General features: G+C 49.3%; 2 protein-coding genes across 2 annotated transcripts in view; one reads left to right on the top strand and one right to left on the bottom strand.

Moving 5' to 3' along the window:
* The window catches only part of SND1 (staphylococcal nuclease and tudor domain containing 1), a 379,791-nt gene that overhangs the window by 318,121 nt on the left and 41,789 nt on the right, over window positions 1-19,881 (top strand). The gene's annotated exons all lie outside the window — the stretch shown is intronic.
* Window positions 827-3,404, bottom strand: LRRC4 (leucine rich repeat containing 4). Its single transcript, XM_010975626.3, has 2 exons — window positions 3,276-3,404; window positions 827-3,094 (listed from the first exon to the last, which is right to left on the bottom strand). Exon 2 carries the CDS (start codon window positions 2,992-2,994, stop codon window positions 1,036-1,038), a length of 1,959 nt encoding a protein of 652 aa, XP_010973928.1. The 5' UTR covers window positions 2,995-3,094; window positions 3,276-3,404; the 3' UTR covers window positions 827-1,035.

Below are 19,881 nucleotides of genomic sequence, written 5' to 3'. Positions count from 1 at the left end.
CAACCATTTTTTTAAGAAATCATCAAATGCCATCATTGTCTACAATTGTCAGATACGGGGAACAACAGGTGGATATGGCACAAAGCTAACTGATGGCCTCCTGTGAGTACATTCTCTCTGCTTCTGCTCGCCCTTCCCATCCCCCTCGAGTACTGCACCCCCTTCAGGGGCCGCCTCCTTCTCCTGGGAAGCCCTGAATAGACACATGCCTTGCACAGAGTGAGTTAAGCCCAACTGCAGGAATCTGGTGCAATGTGAAAGCATTTGACTGAGAGCTACGCCAGCTCCCTGCCTTCTCTACTTCTTCCCGAAGCGCTCTGTCAGGCGGGGCACACCGTGTCCCAGCGCACAAACAAGGAGACTCGTGCACAGGGACACACACACATAAAGACTCAGTCCCTTTAAGGGTTCATTTGAATTTTAGTGTTTAAATTACATTTTATAGATCTATCTTTCCCTTGGCCTCTGAAGAAAGAAAGATTATTGCCTCTCAACATTTTAGCACAGTACAAATTCTTGGTGCTTTTTTTTTTTGTACTTTTTTGTTTAAATAAGAGAAATCTGCAAAGACAGCTCTCAGCCTAAGAAAGATGTCTATAGAAATGGGTATTCCTGTGTCCTATGAAGCATCTTCTAAAAAAAAAAAGAGAGATTCAGCCTACCCTCGACCCCTCAGCAGCCTGCACCCCAACATTTAGGGATGTTGGTTGGTGTTCTAGTTTATCTTAGCAGTTTCAACCTTATACCAGAAATCCCTTCTGGCAGCATAGCAAGTTGACTTGTGGCTTCTACCCCACAACATTCCCAAGGTCCCCCCCCCCCCGCCCTCTTTAAATAGAACTTACAAGTTAGAAAATAGTTTTGTTTTGATTTTTCTTTTTAAATTTTAATATAATCTGTTTCTTTTACCAGCCCATAGATTTAATATATAAGCATATACAAGAAAAAGTCTCTCCCCACTCTGTACAAAAGTTGCTGTCTTTTTTTCTGTGTGCATTCTATTGCATTTTATAAGGTTTTTGGGGGGAGGGGGAGTCATATTTGAGTTTCCTGTACCTTGTCCTTGGTGTGGGTCTGAATTATATAAGGTTCAGAGATAGTGGTGACTGTGGGGTGCAGAGAGTTCCCCAGGCTGTTTTCTGTCCAGTGGGCCCCATGTGCTGGTTTGTAGGTGTTGTAGTTAATGTGGTCATGAATTGTGGGCAGCACTACTGCCCCCTCACCTGATACACCGGATGGAGCTGCTGCTGCTGCTGCAGATGCCGCCGCCGGGATGTCTTCATCCACCTGGATGATCTCAACTGTCCGGGCAGCCGTGACCGTACTCCTCTGCTGGTGCCGCTTGCGAAGTTTATAGAAGACAATCAACATGGCGGCAGCTAGCAGAGTCACTGCCACAAAGCAGCCAATGATGATCTTGGTGGTCTTCATGACTTCATCCAGGCTGGTCTGCATCTTATCATTGGTGTCTGTTGCGGTTACTGCCACCTGCTTGGGCACACGGGTGGTCTGAATGAGCACCGTGGTAGAGGTGGTATATGCCGGCTGGTAACCAGTGGACGTAGTAGGAACAGGCTTGTATTTGCGCGTTGTGTCCTCAGGCGAGATCTCAGTGGTCTCCACTGTGACCGTGGTGAAGAAGCTGTAGTTAGAGGTGTTGAGCTCGGCCGTGCTCACGTTGAGGTAGGCCGAGGCGTTGGAGTTGCCTGCCACATTGGTCACCATGCATGTGTATACCCCAGTGTCTGAGAGCAGCACGTGGGAAAAGTTCAAGGTGCCGTCGTTGAGGACAGAGATCCTGGGGTGGCGGGAGGCGTGGCTGAGCACTGTCCCATTGGGCAGCAACCACTTCACGGACGACATGGGGGGAGTCCGACACTTAAGTTCCGCCATCCGACCCTCAGAGATATTGAGGTCCCGAGGTGCATCCATGATGAAAGGGGCAGAGCACTGGAAGGAGGCCTGGTCCACCTCCACCAGGTAGCGGCCTCGCATGTGCAAGGGAGCATGACATCGGCCGCAGCAGGTGGAATTCGTGGGTATGTATTCCCGAAGCCACCAGGCTAGCCAAAGAATGTCACAATCACAGTTCCAAGGATTGTGGTGTAAGTGCAGCTCCACCAGGTACCTCAGGGGGGTGAAGAGGTCATGGGGCAAAGAAGAGAGGTTATTGTGGGCCAGGTTGAGTTCCACCAGCGAGGCCAGCCCATCAAAAGCATTCCGCTCAATCAAGCTGACCTGTGAGTTCATGACCCATAGCTTCTTGAGGGAGCTTAGGCCGTGGAAGGAGCCAGGTCTGATCTCAGGGAAGTGGTTCCCTGACATCTCCAGCTCCTCCAGCCCCACCAGCGGGGTGAGATTGGGCATATCTTTAATGTTGCACATGCCCAAGTTCAGGTACTTGAGGTTGAACAGTCCTTCAAAAGCCCCCTCAGAAATGTACTCCAGCTTCTTGAGCTCCCCCAAGTCCAGGCGCATGAGGGAGGGCACCCGGTTGAAGGCATAAGAGGGGATGCTTTCTATGGGGTTGTTGCGAAGCCAGAGCTCCCGCAGCTTGGACAGGTATTCAAAGGCCCCGCTTGGGATGACTGTCAGCCAGTTGTCAAACAGCTCCAGGGTGTTGAGGCTGGCCAGGCCGTTGAAGGCCCCCACCTCGATCTGCCGAATGGAGTTCCTGCCCAGCTGCAGGACCTCCAGGTGGTGGAGGTGGCGGAAGGTGTCTGCCTGGATCATCTGGATGTTGTTTTCCATGAGGTTGAGGTACCGGGTGTTGGAAGGGATGCCCTGAGGGACCTCGGAGAGGCCCCGGCGGGTGCACACCACCTTGCTGAACTGGTTACTGCACGAGCAGACGGACGGGCAGTTCTGGGGCCCGGCGGAGGCGGCAGCGGCGATGGCTGCACACAGAATCCACACTTGCGCCGTGAGGTAGACGACGGGGAGCAGGACGGCATTCCAGGTGTGGTGCACAGTTACCTGCCACAAGAGCTTCATGGTGTGGCACGTTCATAATTCACCATCGCCTGGGATTTTGGCTCGGAAAGGAGAACCAGCCCTACCCCGGCTTAAGTGAGCTAGGAGCTCCTCTTTCCATCTGGAGAAGGAGGTGGGGAGGGGGCGATTAGAGAGACGGAGCAGATCGGCCTGAAAAAATCCTGCCAAACTAAAGAGTGGCCCCCTCGTCTACCAGCCCCCCTCAAAGCCAGCCCTAGGAAAGCTGAGACTTTCTCTCCCCCGTTACGACCATCCCCACCCAATCATTCGCTGTCACCTACCTCGGAAGGAAGGAAGGGAAGAATTGGCGTGGTGTCCTTAAGCGTTCTCCGCCGGAGCCGTCCACCTCATTCCCATTTTCACTTCTTAGTTTTAATTAACAAAAGAGGGAAGTGGAGGGGGTGGGGAGGGCAGAGGGGAGGGGAGGGGAGGGGAGGGGTGGGGGAGACAAAATGGCCTCTAGTAAATCCGGAGCCGGCTAGCGGAGCCGCGGAGTTGAGGCGCCGGGAGAGCCAAGGCCCGGCGGGCTATGCAGGTGCATGCCCCCGCCTCAGCCCGAGGCGCGGCGCCACCAGCGCTTCCCGGCTTTGTCCTTGGACCCTCGCCCCGGCTCGCAGCAGCCAAGGGGGAAGCCGCTTCATCGCCGGACTGTGCCTCCGGCGCCCCCCGCCCGCTCCGGGGCTGCCACCCGGCGGGGAGCGAGGGGGCGCCCCGCAGCCTCCCAGGCCGCGCTCGCTGCCGCCAACGCCGCCGCCGCGCTGCTCCCTCTCCTTGTGTCGGGCCGGGAGCGGCCCGAGGCAGCTGATGCAGTCGTTCGCTCGCGGTGCTGCGAGAGTTAAGAGGAGGTGCTCGCCGCTCCTTCGCCCTCCCCAGACACACACCCCCTTCTTTCCTCGCCTCTTCCCTTAAGGGTTAAAAAGACCAAAACTGGGCTTAGTTTCCCAGTCCGCCGGCTGCTGGCACGAGGAGCAGTAATCCGTCCAGCCCCCCGAAGGGCAGCGGCGTGGCGACAGTGCCGGGACCGGGTCCGCTGGCCGGAGAAGCGCGGGGCGGCCGGGTCGCCCCGCACCGCAGGCCCCTTCGGGGAGTCCAGGGGCGGGCGCGGGTCCGGCAGTGGCCACAGCCCCCGGCGGCAGGGAATCGCCCGTTGCAGCCGGGCCCTCGGCGCGCCGCCGGCTCTGGCTTTGTGCGGAGGGAGCGAGTTCGGGGCTCCGGCCCCCGGCGCCTTCAGCGGCTGCGCTGCCCGCGGACTGCTGCAGCGGCCCCAGCGCTGGCGGCGGCGTGAGCAGCGGGGGTCGCGGCTGCGGGGAACGCTCCGGAGCCCGGGAACATGGTCCCCGCTCGCTAGCGGCGGCGGCGGCAGTAGCAGCGGGGCCCCTGCGCGCGGCGCCCACCGTCTCCTCCTCGCGCCGGGCTCGCGGTGTTGCAGGCAGCAGCCACGCAGACTGCTCTCTCATCCTTTTGTCCTTCAGTCAGAACGTGAATGTACTGCTGACGCATACTGTTCTGGGGAGAAGATTAGCGTGATGCAGTGCTCTTATGTATTAACACCGCTCCCCCTCCGCTGCCTGCCCTCGAGGGGTTAACGCCGGCGCCTTCCAGCGCCGCGCTGGCCCGCGCCTTGCAGCCTGGAGCTCCGCGCCTCCGTCCGACTTCCTCCTTCCTTCCTTCCTTCCTTCCTTCCTTCCTTCCTTCCTTCCTTCCTTCCTTCCTTCTTCCTTCCTCCCTCCGTTCCTCCCTCTCTCCCCCCCACCCCCCCACCCCCCTCCCCGGCGCTTCCTCCCCGCCCCTCTAGACGCGGGGAGCGGGCCGCGCGAGGGAGCCGGAGTGAGCGTCAAGTGAGGGGCCGCGCGCAAGTCGCAGGCGTTCGCAGCTATTTTGGTCCGGTCGGAGGGAGCCGCCGGGTGGCCGCTGATAGGCTGGAGCGGCGTGGGGCTGCTGCGGAGGGACCGCGCCGGCCCCCGCCCCCGCTCCGCACCCGGCGCCGGGCACCCTCGGGCTCTGGGTGCGGTGGGCTCAGGGGCCCCGGAGCCGGAGGCTGCTGCAGTTGGCGGGGCTCCCGCTCGGACCGCGTCATCCTCACCCCCGCCGACTGCTGACGGGGCTCCCGGCCGCCCGGCCTGGGCTGCACGCTCGGAGTTCGGAGCTGCACTGGGGGGACGCGGGGGCGGCCGGGAAGCTGCTGCACAGATGCTTGTTCGTCCTGCCCCCTCTGCACATTTACACACACACACACACACACACACACACACATCCCGGCTTTAACTAGGGCTATAAACGATAGTTTTCTTAATGAGGGTTGCGGGGGAGGCAAACAGTGGAAGGAAAGACCAAGTTCAGGGAGCCTGGGGAATGACAACCTGGGACAGCACAACAACCAGCAGGAAGGATTGAGGTGAACTCGCAGCAGCCACGGCACAACGCGGTTCATTCATGCAGCTTCTCACTCTGCAGCCCCGCGCCCTTTCCCCTCCCTGCGCTCAAAGATTGGAGGAGGATGGGTCTTAAGCCTTCTGCCCCATGACCTCCACCAGCTCTTCTTTGTTGCGAGGACTCCCTGAGAAGAACTACGTAGCAACCTGCCCCTACTTCTGGTGAGAGGAGACCCCGGGGCATTTGACAGACCGGTGCAAGAGAGAGAACGAGACTGGATCAGCCTTTCCCTACCCCAGAAAGACTGCCCCTTTCTCTGCCTAGAGTGGGTGGGGCCGTCTGTAGCTAGCTAAGCCTTGGAAGGCCAGCTGATAGTTATAGCATTGGTTTAGTGTTGCTTCCTTTCAAGGGCTACCTACAGACTTCTTTCCTTGTGCCCTGTCCCCCTCCACTTTGGCCAGCTCGCTTGCCTGTCACCTGCACTTGGGCTGTATTGCTTAAGAGGAGAAGGTCTTGGATCTCTCTGCTCTTTGGATTCTGCCACACCCGGATCTCAGTATTGTCTGCTGCCGAGTAACCTGAGACCTCCTTAAACATGCCAGGGAATTTTTGAAGTCCCTGAATGGAATGGAAATAGTTCCATTATAGGCAAGCTGGATTCCCCATCGTTTACCAACTTTGTTTAATTATGCATTTGCAATCAAATAGTAGCAACATTAATAGTTAATATGTTATGTAAAATCACATAGTAAGTGATATGTGATCTCTTGAACCCCGGTAGAGCTCAGATGTTTAAGAACTTGGGCATGGGAATGATTCTCCAGAGTTTTCTCTCAGTCAGTGAGAGCTCAGGTTTCATTCATCTGCTTCAACAGTCATTTACTGGGATGTTTATCTACTGCGTGTTCTCCGCTATACTAAGGATGCGGGGATGTGTGGATAGATAGATCTGTTCTTGTTTAATCTTCCTTTACCCAGTGACACAATTGCCACAGTTGTCTCCATTTTATGGATGGAGGTACTGTGCTCAAGGTCACACACCCAAAAAGCAACCGAGCCAGCATCTCAATCCAGTCTTCTAACCCTGAGCCCAGTGTTTTCATCACTGTAACAAAAATGTCCAACATGCTCACTCTGCATAGAGTGAATGGGGAGGCAAGGTGGGTGGACAGGCTGCATTAAAAAACTTCAGTAAAGAGTATATGAGTTATAGGTAGAATGAAGGACAGGAGAAAATAGATCCTTTACTTCATTTGTTTCACTCACAGTTGCTAATCAGAGAAAGAGATGGAGGTAAGAGCCATCTGGGCTCTAGTAGTTTTTTTCGCCTTCTTAACTGAAGCCCCATTTGCACATCATCAGCTTCAACCAGACACAGCCGTCTTATACCCAGGTGTGGATCTAGCCCGACAGGGATCTGTGGAGGAGAATTAGAAACCTGGCTATTGAGAGATTCCTCTCCTTACCAGCGCTGAGCTGGTAGAGTTCCAGAGGAGACCCTGGCCCGGATCTGGATGGTACACATGGGCAAAAAAGAGGATCCTGCCCGGCCATTGTAGGCACACTCGGGCCCCATCTGTTCAGCTCCAGGCCCAGCAAACAGAAGGTGTGACCGCATGCTGTGCAGGTGGATGGAAGGGTAGGATCAGACCAGTACTTAGTAATGAGGTGGTCTCATGGTAAATATTTGTGACCGTTATTCCGAGATGAATATGCCCAAGCTCCATGCAGCCCACAAAGTTCTAGACAGAGCTGCTTTGCCCTCTGTAGGCCACCTGGGCTAAGGGAGCATCAGAGAAACTACCAACTGGCCCAAGGAGGTGGTGGGGCCATCGCTACATGCACAGCCCTCGTGCACTGAAAGTGGTACTGAAGCTTCTAATCTCGTCACCAGAGTATCACCTAGCCATCATCAGTCTGTCACTCTCCACAGTCCCCGGTTCTGACTGCTTCCTTGATTTGGAGTGGTACCACTAGGGAATAAAAGGAAGAGGAAGACTTAAACTTTGAGAGGAGGAAGAGAAGGAAGAAACACGGAATTAGGAGTGTTTTCATTTGTGGTTTCCCACAGAGAGACTGCTTCGGTAAAGCTAGAGAGGGCTGAAGAAGCCAGCTGGCAGTTGGGCAAGGCCTGTGTCAGCAGCTTCGTACCTGCACTAAGATTAGGATACTTGAGTTCTAGTCCCCTTTTTGCTACTGATCAGACATGTGACAAATCTTAAAGCAGCTCTAGGTGGGTAGGTATAGCTCAGTGGTAGAGCACATGCTTGGCATGCACAAGGTCGTGGGTTCAATCTCCAGTACCTCCATTTAAAAAAAAAATTTTTTTAAACAGCTCTAAACCTTGATTTCTTCATTTGTAAAATTAAGGAAATGGACTAGAAAGTTCCTTCCAGCTCTCATACTTCACGATTCCCACTCCTCCTCTGAGATGAAGCTTTGTGAAGAAGGTTGATCCTCTGGGATAGTAGCCAAGTCTTGGAAATGAGCCACAAGGTTGAGAAGTGAGTGATTCCTTCCGTTTAATCTAGAGATCCACTGTGCCAAAGCAGAGTAGATCACACTGTGTTTCCCAGCTGCAAAAAAAGGCTCCTAGATCACGGAGTGTTCAAGCTAAAAGGGACCTTGGAGATCATCTGGACTTAACCTCTCATCTTATAGATGGTCATTAATGAAGTTCAGAGAGGCACAGTGACTAACCTGGCACCACAGGACTAATTAATATCAGAGTCTCTGTCCATTCTGAGCTCAGTCCCTCAGTCAAGATGACAGTGTATGGCAAATTGGCATTTAACCTGGGGCTTGAAAATATTTCCAAATGCCTGTCTTCTGTGTTCTTGTGTACGCAGGTGCTGTCATTATACTTTACTGGGCTGGGTTAACGATGGGTCTCGGTAGAGCCGTTCGGAATGACTTTTAACCCCTAAGAAGAAGTGGAAATGGTCATCTAAGGGTCTGACTCTGAGAGGGCTCAGGAGTGCCTCACCAGCCAGGATAACTGAGCTCCTGGTAAAGCCCACGCTGGACCACTCCCCGCCTTGACACGCATCCCTGAGGCATTATCCTCAGCAGCCACTAGATGTCCATAATGCCTCGCAGGGTTTGCCACAAGTGAGCAGGACACTATCTTGCCTCCAGTAGGCTTTGGGCCCCTTAAGGTAGGTCCGTCCATGGCAGGAAGATCACATATGTACTCCATGAAACTCTAGGTCCCTATTTGCAATACTGTCAAGCTGCCAAGCTCTACTCAAGCACCTTCTCCATTTGTAACTCTATGCTATCATTTTGACTAAAGAAAAGAACAAGAGCAAAGGAGGAATTGGGATTTGGAAAACAGAAGGAAAGAAAAAGAAAAATGGTATGGAAATTGACCTCCACAAAGGGAGAGACATCAGTTGATTGGTGAATGAGTAGTGACAAAACATCACAAGAAATGGTCTGTTTGGAGATAGTCACCTTCTTCCTAAGGCAATGAATACATTGTGTGTGTATTTGCATCTCTCACTCACTCACTTCCACCCACATGGACAGTTACCCCTCCAGGGTCAACTGGTCATGAAGTTTCTGGTTCATGGATAAAGTCACCATTGCAAAAAAAAGTAAGATGATTTTTTTCTTGCCTGTGATCCCGTAAGGAGCCTGTGGCCATGCCATTACTATCCACAGTCATAAAGGGAATGGATTTTATTCCTTGAGCCCGATGATTCAGGGCGACACAGCTGTACTAGAATTACCCACTCTTCCTAGTGCCCTCAGAATCCTCTCTTCTTTTCCCCCCAAGAACTCTGCTCTATAAGGAAGTCAGAAGGAAGTGGATAAAAAAGCACTCTCCCTGCAGTTCCCATCCAGAGTAATTGGCAAAAAAGTTGGAAAGAAAAGACAAGACGCTTAATAAGAATGGCCAAGAGCTATAGAATGGAAGGGCCTTTTCTCTGGGGCTTACAGTTTCTTTTTGGGCTGCCAGGCCTGAGTGAAGGGAGAAGCCTCCCAGTACCCTCACTGTCACCTCTTTTGGCACAGACAGTTTGGTGCCCGTTCCAGCCACAGTCATCTGCATGTATGGTCAAGCAGACCAGAGAAGTCCAGCCAAAAGCCTTGGAAATGTACGCTTCACGTATACTAGCCTGTTACAGGCCCAATGATTTGCCTTTCTCTTTAATTGCTTTTGTGTAGCAGTAACAATAATAAAGTTGACAGCAACATTTACTGGGACATCCATAGGTACCCACATTTAATCATCACAGCAGCTTTGTGCGGTGGGTACCATTAGCCTCCCCATTTTGCAGATGAATTTAAGAAGCTTTCTCGGATCACAGAACTAGTACGTGACTGTATCAGCTTCTGGAGGCTGTCATCACAATTACCACATATTTGGTGGTTTAAAACATCAGAAATGTATTCTTTCACAGTTTTGGAGGCTAGAAGTGCAAAATCTGGTAGAGCTATCCTCCCTCCAAGGGCACTAGGGGAGAATCTGTTCCTGGCCTCTTGCCTATTCTAGCTTCTGGTGACTGTTTCATTCCTTGACTTGCAGCTGCATCCCTTTGGTCTCTGCCCCCTTGGTCGTTTTGACTCCGCCTTTTCTGTCTCCCTCCTCTTTGACTTAAAAGGACGCTTATAATTGGATTTAGGGCCCCCCTGGATAATCAAGGGTGATGTCACTGCAAGATCCGTAACTTACTTGCATCTGCAAAGACCTTTTCCCAAATATGGTAACATTTACAGGTTTGGGGATTGGGGCGCGGCCATTTTCTTTCTGGGCTCATTCAGCTCACTGCAGTGACAGAGCCTGGTTTCCACCTCAACTCTATTCAGCATTCAAATTTTAAACCACTGTGATTCTGTGATGTGCCACTTAAGAGGAAGAGAAAGGGAGGGGAACAACTTACCTCTGTGTACCTGTGCTAGTAAGGAGGGGAGGAGAGAAGCCAAGTGTGAGCGGCATGGCCATTGGGTCTTCCCCTTTGGAAGGGAGAGGGTTCCCTCAGTCAGTGCAGCAGTTAGGAAGCATCACATGAGCCAAGGGAACAGGAGAGCGGGTAGACCAGAGAAACTCAAGAAATCTGCCTTGAGTCCTTTTCTTGTTAATTTTCTCACTTTTTCTTTACATGGCCTGTAGATTTTATCCCGAAGATCTTGGAACATTTGAGCATTTACTAGTAATATTAGAAGTACCTCTTGGCATTGCTACAAAATTTGGCTCAACTGTAACTAAGTCACAGAAATCTGGAGCTTCACACTTCTTGGAGATTAAGAAAAACTTAAAGATCAGGATCCTGCAGATGCAGATGTGGGAGTGAGAGTTAGAAGTAAATGGCTTTTCAAATATCTCCAGCACAATTTCAGCCCTTAGCCAGGAGTCGATGCCTACAAATGTACACATATATACACAGTTGTTTTATAAATTTAATCATGTTTTGGTTGGTGAGAGCCCATTTTTTCCCCTCACTTGAGTCCTACAAAGTGTTGAGAGAGAGAGAATGAATGGATGGGTGAATGAATGAATATATGTATGTATACATACATACATACATACTAATGGGCATTATAGCATAGTGGTGGTTTTGAGTATTCTGGAATCAGAAACCTGGGTTTCAAAGCATGTGTATGTAAGTTGCTTCTTTAAGCTTCAGATATTTCATGTGTAAAGCAGGATTAATAACTGCTTATTTTGTGATATTGGACTAGAAGCAAGTAAGAAATATCAGTCTGAGCCGATAGTAATAGAAGTAGGAGCAGCTATTACTTTCTAATAAGTAAACTAGTATAGAAGGGAAATATTTTTAACCCAAGTTAATTATTGAGAAGATTTTTTCCCCCTTTTTTGCCCCCTGCTCCTTGGTATTGCACCTAATTTAGACCTTTCAAGTCTTCATTTAAGATATAAGGTGTATGGGGGGGGGGTATAGCTCAGTGGTAGAGCACATGCTTAGCATGCATGAGATCCTTGGGTTCAATCCCCAATATCTCCATTTAAAAAAAACAAACCCTGAATAAAAAGCCAGGCTGTAAATTTTTTTTAAAGATACAAGGTGTTTTTCATTGTTTTCAACAGTTAGTTTTGAGATCATTGTGAACTTACAGACAGGTTAAATGTACAGACTATAGAATATGTTCTTCACCCAGCTTCCTCTTATGTTAAGATCTTCTATCACAGAGCATTTACTCAAAACTAGAAGTTAAAGCACTCAAGACATAGATTTTTACTCTTTCCCTCCACAGCCTATTCTCCACAGCCACCAAAGGAATCTTTGTGGCACTGTATTAGATGTTATAGATTTGCTTACAATACTCCAGTGTCCTTCCCTTCATAATTCAGGTAACAACCCACCGGCATGCCATGGACCACAAGCCCTAAGCCACCATGCCTTGCCCGCTCCTGTGCCTTCCTGTTTTATCATCTTCCTGCTCATCCCTACCCTTCAGCTCTGCTGCTCTTCTTTTCTGTGGAATACTCTAAGCTGGTTCTCCCCAGAAAGGCCTCTGTTCTCTCCTCTATCTGGAATGTTCTTCCCCCACATCTTCAGATGCTTGGCTCCTTCTTGAGCAGGTCCCTGGAGACTTTCCATGACTACCTTGTCTTTAGACTACTTTGGTAGCCCCACCAGTCATAGTCACATCACTGGGTTTTATTTTCTTATTTGATTTACCATTTTCTGAAATCACCTGGTATATGTGTTTACTTGTTTATTGCACACCCCGTGAAGACAGAGGCTCTTCCCATCTTGTGCCCAACACCTAGATCCTAGTGGTGAGTTAATTGTTTCAGAGGGAAGAGGACTGTTCTTTGACCCAAGTGAATGAGAGCTCAGGCCTCCCTAATATCAGTAGCCCTAGCCTTACTCCATAAATCTTCCAAAAGACAGGTGAAAAATTACCAGCTTTTTCTTTAATACTGGGAAATTTAAGGAAGAGCCTAGTGACCTTAAGGTTTCTCCAGTCCTCAGTTTTCCTTGCTGATAGATTTATGAGCAAGAGTTTTATGGCGTATCAAGGCTCACAGGTTCTTGGCAGTTGTGGATAAGTAAGCAGTGAGCAGAAGTGAACAGAGGGACACAGATACGCTTATCTGTGCCCATGGACGCATGTGCCTGTCATTTTCAAATTTGCTAAAGTGCATTTTCTCCAAAGGGAGTGAGGGCTGGTGAGCCTGAAATAGGGAACACCAGGACCATAAGATCTAATGCTTTGAAAGTGGCTGTGCCAACGCTTTTTGCTAATTAAAGAATGTTAGGACAATCACCACTAGCAGCAGTAAAGGGCGCCCCATTACCTCGCTTTATGGAGAGCTGGGTAAATTTAAAGGCAGCTATAAATATCCCACTGAGTTCCTGAGCAGTCGGTAGGCACCCGGCTGGGCAGTGAGAGGGGCCCAGAGCCTCTGTCCAGGGTCCTTATCTCCATTAGCTGCCAGTCCCCAGATTTTTGCATGACTAAAGAACAAACAGTTCTATCCACAGACTCTTAATTTAAAACACTCAGGGGGTGATGAAGCCAGCAGCTGTGTGGTGAGTCTGACTGGGATCCCTGACCACCTGGGTCCTTCCCTAGCTTTGTTACAGGCTTTCTTTCCCTTTTGCCTTGAAGGAAGATGACTCTTCCTGTTGTGACTCCATTTTCCTTGACCAAAGGAGTGTCAGAATTTTTTTAAAAAAAATAGCCACGTGGTTTAGGGCTATTCTCCTGGGAATATTTTAGGGCCCCTTACTGAGCAGCTCACTGCTTCAGAGAAAACGTTATAGTTTAGAAAGAGTAAACAAGATGGGAACACACTTCTTATGTTTACCCTAGGGAATTTCTGACTCAATTTAAGAAATATACTCAGCTTGGAACTTCTCCTTTATTCTTCATCTGTCCAGTTTATCTTGAAACCTGTTGGGTCTTTTGCTGCTATTTCTTCCTGTGTATCTCTCCCATGGCCTCCCAGCCATTCTGATCCCCTCGGTTCGTAGAGCAGTGCCACGCTGGCATCGCCTTCTCCCTGCCAGGCTTCTGGATCTGTTGTTCTGTTTCTTTGTGGATCAGCATCTGTGGCCATCAGGCTGCCTCCCACAACTTAATTGTTTTCAACCTTTTGCTGCCAGCTCCAGCTGTAGCTAGGGTTTTCTTACTTCCAGGTGGTGTAGCCTCAGTTCATCCTGCAGTACTGACTGGCCTGGTAAGGGTGGGTTCATTGGCTCAGCTAAGGAGTTTCTGAGGGAGACTTCTGGAGGACCCTTAATGAGAATATGGGCTTGAATTTTGTCTCTCCGTTGCTGTGGTGACCATCTTCAGCCCATCCTTGAGCAGAAGGACAGGCTGTGACCCTGTCAGAAATGGAGGGTAGTGCAGCACTGGGAACACCAGGAGCCTAGCCTGTAGCTCGTACCACTGGCTTCCCCATGAGTCATCAGACGACCAATGGGTGGGTTGGCTGACGCCCAGGTTCCTTGATGCCTCGTTCCCTTTTAATCATATGAGCCTCTTGAGGAGTTAGATCTACCCAGCCTCCAGCTTGCTCGTGATCCGTGCTTTTAGATACAATTCTATCTGCACAGGCTTCCAGTGGGAATCATTTTTATATCTGGAGGAATTTGGGGTGGGTTAACATGAAATAAGAGCGCTAGGACCCTCAGCTCCTCTATCAGATACAGAGAGAAGGATTAGAACCCCCCCAGTTGGCTGGTTGGTCTCTCATATTCATATTCTCTTTCTTTCACTTACTAACTCTCACACACAGTTCTGAATTTGGCCAGAAGTGATAGGCAGATTTGTTTTTACCCAAGGGTAACATGACTACCTTGAACCACATTCTCCTTTACCCCAGAACCCAACCGCCTCCCACAGCCCCTACCCCCACCCCCACCTGTGGCCACGAATCCCTGTCTTTTCAGTTTGTGTCTCACTACCAGCCAGGGATGCTAAGCAGCGTCCTCTCAGGAACCTGTCTTGTTGGGCTACTTAAAACTATTTCTCTGAAGGACACCAGACTGAAATGGCTCTGCTTCTGAGGAGGGACGCTCAAGCCCCGCTTTTGTGGAGCCACCAGCTGGGGATCTGGGAGTCTCCCACTGTGATGCCTGGACACTGGCAGCCTGGCTAGAGGAGCCCTCATTCTGTATCACTTTCTTGGTGACTGGGGCCAGTTTCGCGTGACAGCCCAGTGAGGCTGCTCGATTTATATTCAGTGCACAAGCCCTGAAAAAAAGTCTGAGGGGAGCCCTGCCAGCCAGTAACTCTGAAAGGATTCTTTATGTAAGTGAGCTGTCTCGGGGTGGGGGCCCTCCCTCCCCGCAACTGGCCTCGCTGGCCCAGCGACTTGGTGGTTCTTCAGTGCTGGCGCCCAGCCCCTGGGGATCCCTCCCCCAGAGGGGACCATCTTGGGATCCCGGGCACACGGAGCAGCTTTAGCTCCGTCCTCCCCGCCCTGGCACCTGGCAGTCTGCCTCCTGATGCCAGTCCCTGGCACCTATTTAAGGCCACATGTGCACGCGAGACAGTAAGTGGAAAAGAGAGAGGTGAATGTGAGAAGACCAACCAACCAACAAATGGGACATTCTAATTCCTCCCTCTAGTGGAAACCTCTGAGAGAATCAATCTCTCTTTCAGCCACTAGGACCCTGTGTTGACCTGAGCCTTTTTGATTTCCTAACCAACTACAGCAGTCTTTTGCTCCCGTGGTCTGAAAAGAGACAGAAATGAGACCCTCTGCTCATATACTTCTGGGAGCTGCAGGGTAAACTTCTTTATCAAACTGAGACCAAGAGGAGCTCCAGCTCTGAAGGGAAGCCAGGCCCACCTTGGCCTTCAGCACCACCATTGACAGCCTCACCCCATTTTCAAGGCCACCTAAGGAGTGGACTTTCTTCCTGCCAGTTCCTGTCTCTGTCTGAGTGTGTCTCTTTAAGAATGTTGTTTGCTATTAATGAGTTTGCTAAACACATAACCTTGACTCACTCGCCTAGGTGAGCAAGACCATTCTCATTAAATACTGTTTTCTAGGAAGGAGAAGAATTAAGTAGGCCTTGAAGGGTTTTCTAAAGCCTCCTATGTGAGCCTGGAGGACAGCAGCACTGGGAAAGCAAAGGAGAAGGGGTTTTAGTCTTTCGGGGGGTCTAACATCTGTATGTGAGGCTGCGTTTGTTTGTGAGAGAAGATGAGAGGTTGGCTGACTTGTCCCGTGATGGCCTCCATCTCAGAGGTGCGCCTGTCCCCTCATATTTCAGTGCTGCTGGGTTTCTCATTCTGGCTTCACCTTTGCCAGGGTTAAAACCCCCTCTGTGTCTTGTTTTTGGTGTATCACTCAAGGGCCTGATATCCAACTCTTTGGATAAAACTATCAAAAAAATATGGTTCCCTATATTTAGTCCATCAGAATAATATACTTGTACTAAACATTGCAGCACTTTTTTAAGGAATGTCCATTAAATAGGACAGTGTAACCAGACCTTTTTTTTAAAAAAATCTTTTAGAAGCCTGTAGGAAGGGCTTTGGGCCTGAGAGAGGCTGTGTGAGGGGCCACAGCCAGCAGAGTAGGGTCTCCCGCACTGACCCGTACTCAGCTTCTCCTGAGGAACATTTGGTCCCCAAAAGGAACAGATGTGGCCTCACACAAGGACCCACCCACAGACTCAGTGCTGCCACACCTGGATACTTGGAGAAGAAAACCAGGGAAGTATTTCCAATCGGCTAAAAAAAAGTTCTTCCCAGACCCACTTCCCATCCCCAGTGCCCCTCGACCTCACTTGGGCTCAGGCACTTGTGGCTGGTGTGTTAATCACTGCTCCACGCACTGCAGTCAGCCGTCAGGGAGCCTTTCCGCCCTGATGCATAGCCCGAAAAGATGTATGCAGACCCCATCCCCAAAGGGACAGGCAGGCTTCTGAAGAGACAGGCTTTGTAGACAAATATAGCCCTGCCTGTTTCACAGAGACCTTTGTCCCCTGCAGCAGGTCAGGTGTGAGCAGAAATTCTGAAACCAGTGACTTGAAAGCTGGTTACCGAGGAATTTCCTGCATGGGCCCTGTGCATGCACAACATGCTTATTTTAAAAAGCCTTCCTAGTTCTTGCCTTGCTGAAATCATTCATTGTTTTTCTCCCAAAGAAGATAATAAAAAGGGATTTTGAAGAAAGAATGGTTTGTCTTCCCTTTCTCCTAACTTCCCCCACCTTTTATTCCTCCTCTCACTCCTACTCCCAAATTTATAATTTAAGAGATCCTTTGAGAAGGGTCTTGGGATGGCCTTGCTCTCAATCCTCAGGTCTAATAGCCTTTTCCCTTCGGTCTTTTCCTTCTGCGCCCCCCACCCCACCAATAGTTCACGTGGAGTCGCAGGAATGTATCTGTCCCCGACTTGGTGGGTCTCATTCAGTCGTTATATACTTTGCTCTCTGTGGGCCTCTAATGCCATTTGAGTTTCTGAAATCCTTACTTTGCAAATCCACTTGTGTCCTGGGTTTAGCTTCTGATTACAGGATTAGCAGAGATTATACAGTCTGCCTGATGTCTCCTCCAAGCTTTCTATCAGATTTATGGCATTGAATTGAGAAATTTGTACATTGATAGGATGGAAACTAGAGGCAGTTCTAGGCTGATGAGGGCAAAGAGAAAAAGGACCTGTTGGAAAGAATTGGAGTGCCAGTTAAGAACCTGGAAGCCTAGACTTTGTATCTCTTGACTTGGTAACTCTGCTGCCCCACCTGTGCCCTCTTTTCTAGACCAATTTCTCGTAAACCCTGGCTCCCCCTCTCCCTACCCCCATTGTTGCACCAGAATAGAGCTCTGAGTGGGTACTCTGGGTGGCATCCTTTGCTAGAGCTCTCCTGTCAGCAGCCGTCCCTATGGCCTCCATCTTGTCAGTTCTTATTACACAGCACCTCCCTGTTGTACGTTGAGGACCCAGAGATGGGCTTGGGACAGTAATATTAGGGACGCAGCCACTGAGTTTTGTTATGGAGGTTAAAAAAGGTGTAATTATGGGAAAGGCTCATGGGTCACTTTAGGCTGTAGGTGTTTTATGCTATAAGTAATAGAACATCTAAGCAGGAGATGTATCATCTCATGTAAAAAATCACTCCCAAAATAGGGCAGCTCCAGGGTGGGTTAGTTTAATTGAGATGTGGCTCCAGGTCAGAATCAGGCACCCTCTTCTCTGTTGAGCCATTCCCTTAGCATGACCACAGTTCTTTCTTGGCTGCAAGATGGTTGCCATAGCGCCAGGCATTGCAAGCCCACACACCAGTCTCCGAAGGCAGGAGAAGCAATGTCTTGTTCACGCATCTCTTTAAAAGCAAAAAAATCCTTCCCCAAATGCCTCTCTCCTGACTTCCTCTTATGTCTTATTGTCCAGATTTAGATGCCACTGCCAAACTATGATGTGGGCCCAGGAAAGAGAGCTCCTCTTCCTCACTCCCATGATTGACTTGAGATCAGTGATTCATAGGGTCCGTGAATTTGGATGGGGGACAACATTATGTCTTTATTTTTATTAACCTCTAATTCAAATTTAGCACATCCTTTGAATACAAGTGTAAGCCAAAAATCATAGTAAAACTAGTGTGTCTGTGACTATCATCAATAGAAGTCCCAAGTATTTTTATATCACATTATAGTAGTTACAAGAATTTCATCATGGTATTTACTCTTATCATTGCTTTAAAATTAGAGATTTCAGAACTACTGCTAGATCTTTTTCTTCAATGTGTTTTTTTAAATAATTTTTTTAAACTTTAGTTGTATTGTTTTTGATTGTTTATTATGGTTGTTTGAGGAGAGATAATTAGGTTTCTTTACTTTTGTTTGTTTTTTTAATGGAGGTACTGGGGACTGAACCCAGGACCTCATGCATGCTAAGCAGGCACTCTATCAAGTGAGCTATACCCTCCCCCCGATGTGTTAATAAAGAGGAATATACCTTATATCCTGATTTAGGTGGGTTTTTAAAAATACTTTAATAACTATTTCAGTATAATTGGTTTCCTTTGCAGTCCTATGTATTTTAATTAATGTATACAAAAATATTCTATGAGGGGTCCATAGGTCTCAGCTGCCAGCGAGTCCCATGTCACAAAAAATAACTTAGGTCAGTTTGTATTTTCCCAACGCACACAGAGATACCACAAGGAAAAATGACAGAGACTTGCCAGCAGGGAGAAGGGGAAATGGCTGTTGAGTGGCAGCCACTGGGCCTTCCCACAGCAAGTGCCCAGAGACTCAGGCAGCCTAAGTGCCACCAAGTGGTTGCGTCCCTGCTGTTGCCCTGCTGCGCTGAATTTACAGCCACATCTCCTGAACTTCTTTTACCATCCATGTGCTATTGCCAAGTCCAAGTACTCTCTTCACTATTATTTCCTTCACATTTTTCTTTAAATCAGTCTGTTCTTTCTGAAATTATTTTAAGAGGAACTTTTAAAAACGGAAACATCACTTACCACAAATGAAAGGAAATTTAAAAAATAAACACAGAGGATGCAGAACAGAGTTACTGAATTCTGGCTAAATCCTGCTTGCCTGCAAGGCTCTGAGCCCTGTTTTTGTGAAAGCGATGCTAAAGACAGATTAGCAGCAAACCAAGACTTTCACCTTAACTTATTCAGAGGAGTTGAGAAATTGAATAGGGAATGATTCAGTTTGTGCTTGTCATTCTATGTCCTATCATTGCCCCACCTAAAATAATCTGTCGTTGGAAAAAGCAGGGTGATGATAGACTCCTCATTTTACAGACGACTGACCCCCACCCAGTAAGGAAATGAGGTTAGTCTGATTTAGTTTTCATGAACAAGTCATCTCTTAATGATCACTGCTTTCTAAGAACCCTCAAACTACATTCAGCAACTGCGTCTGGGATTTGGTCCAGGACAGACTTTAAGCTTTCTTACCTATGGTTCATGGAATCCATCATCTTTCCTTTTCTTTGCTCTATTCTTTGTTCCCCTTTTTAAAGCTCAGACTAGCATTTGCCTGTCTCCACTCTGACAGCATCTCTTCTGTTCTCTGGGACCCCGCAACTGTTGATGAACTGATTAGGCTTGATGTTACTCAGTGGGACTTTTAAGGGGGGAAGGCATCAGTTTTGGAACCCACTGGCAGAAGAGACAACCCCTCTTGGCACAGCCCCCAAACTCAAAAAGAGACAAACTAGCTGAGCAGAGATCCTAAAAGTCAGAAGACAGGTGGCTGTACCAGAGCAGTTTTGGCCCTGGTCTTAGCAGGAGAGGAACTTGCAAGAGGGGGTAGAACTGGGCATGCAGCCTGAGGGTGCAGAGCCCAGGGGTGGAATCAGAGTGCTTGAGAGCTGGAAGCTCAGAAGTCTGATCCCATCCCCCATCTAGAGATAAGAAAACAACCCCAGAGAAGTTAAGTGACCCACCGCAAAGGCACGCTGGCGTGAAGCAGCAGCTGAGATGAGAACCCACAGGCCTGTCTGTCCCCTGCTCTGAGCTGTTTTCACTCATTATCTTAAGTCACTAAAAATACGTTTTCCTCCTTCTGCTCACAGTGTTAAAATAGGTCTGGGGTCACTCTCCCGCCTTCC

The sequence above is a fragment of the Camelus dromedarius genome, chromosome 7 (genome assembly GCF_036321535.1).
Source record: "Camelus dromedarius isolate mCamDro1 chromosome 7, mCamDro1.pat, whole genome shotgun sequence".
Classification (NCBI taxonomy): Eukaryota; Metazoa; Chordata; class Mammalia; order Artiodactyla; family Camelidae; genus Camelus; species Camelus dromedarius.
This window is presented reverse-complemented; position numbering and strand designations above follow the sequence as displayed.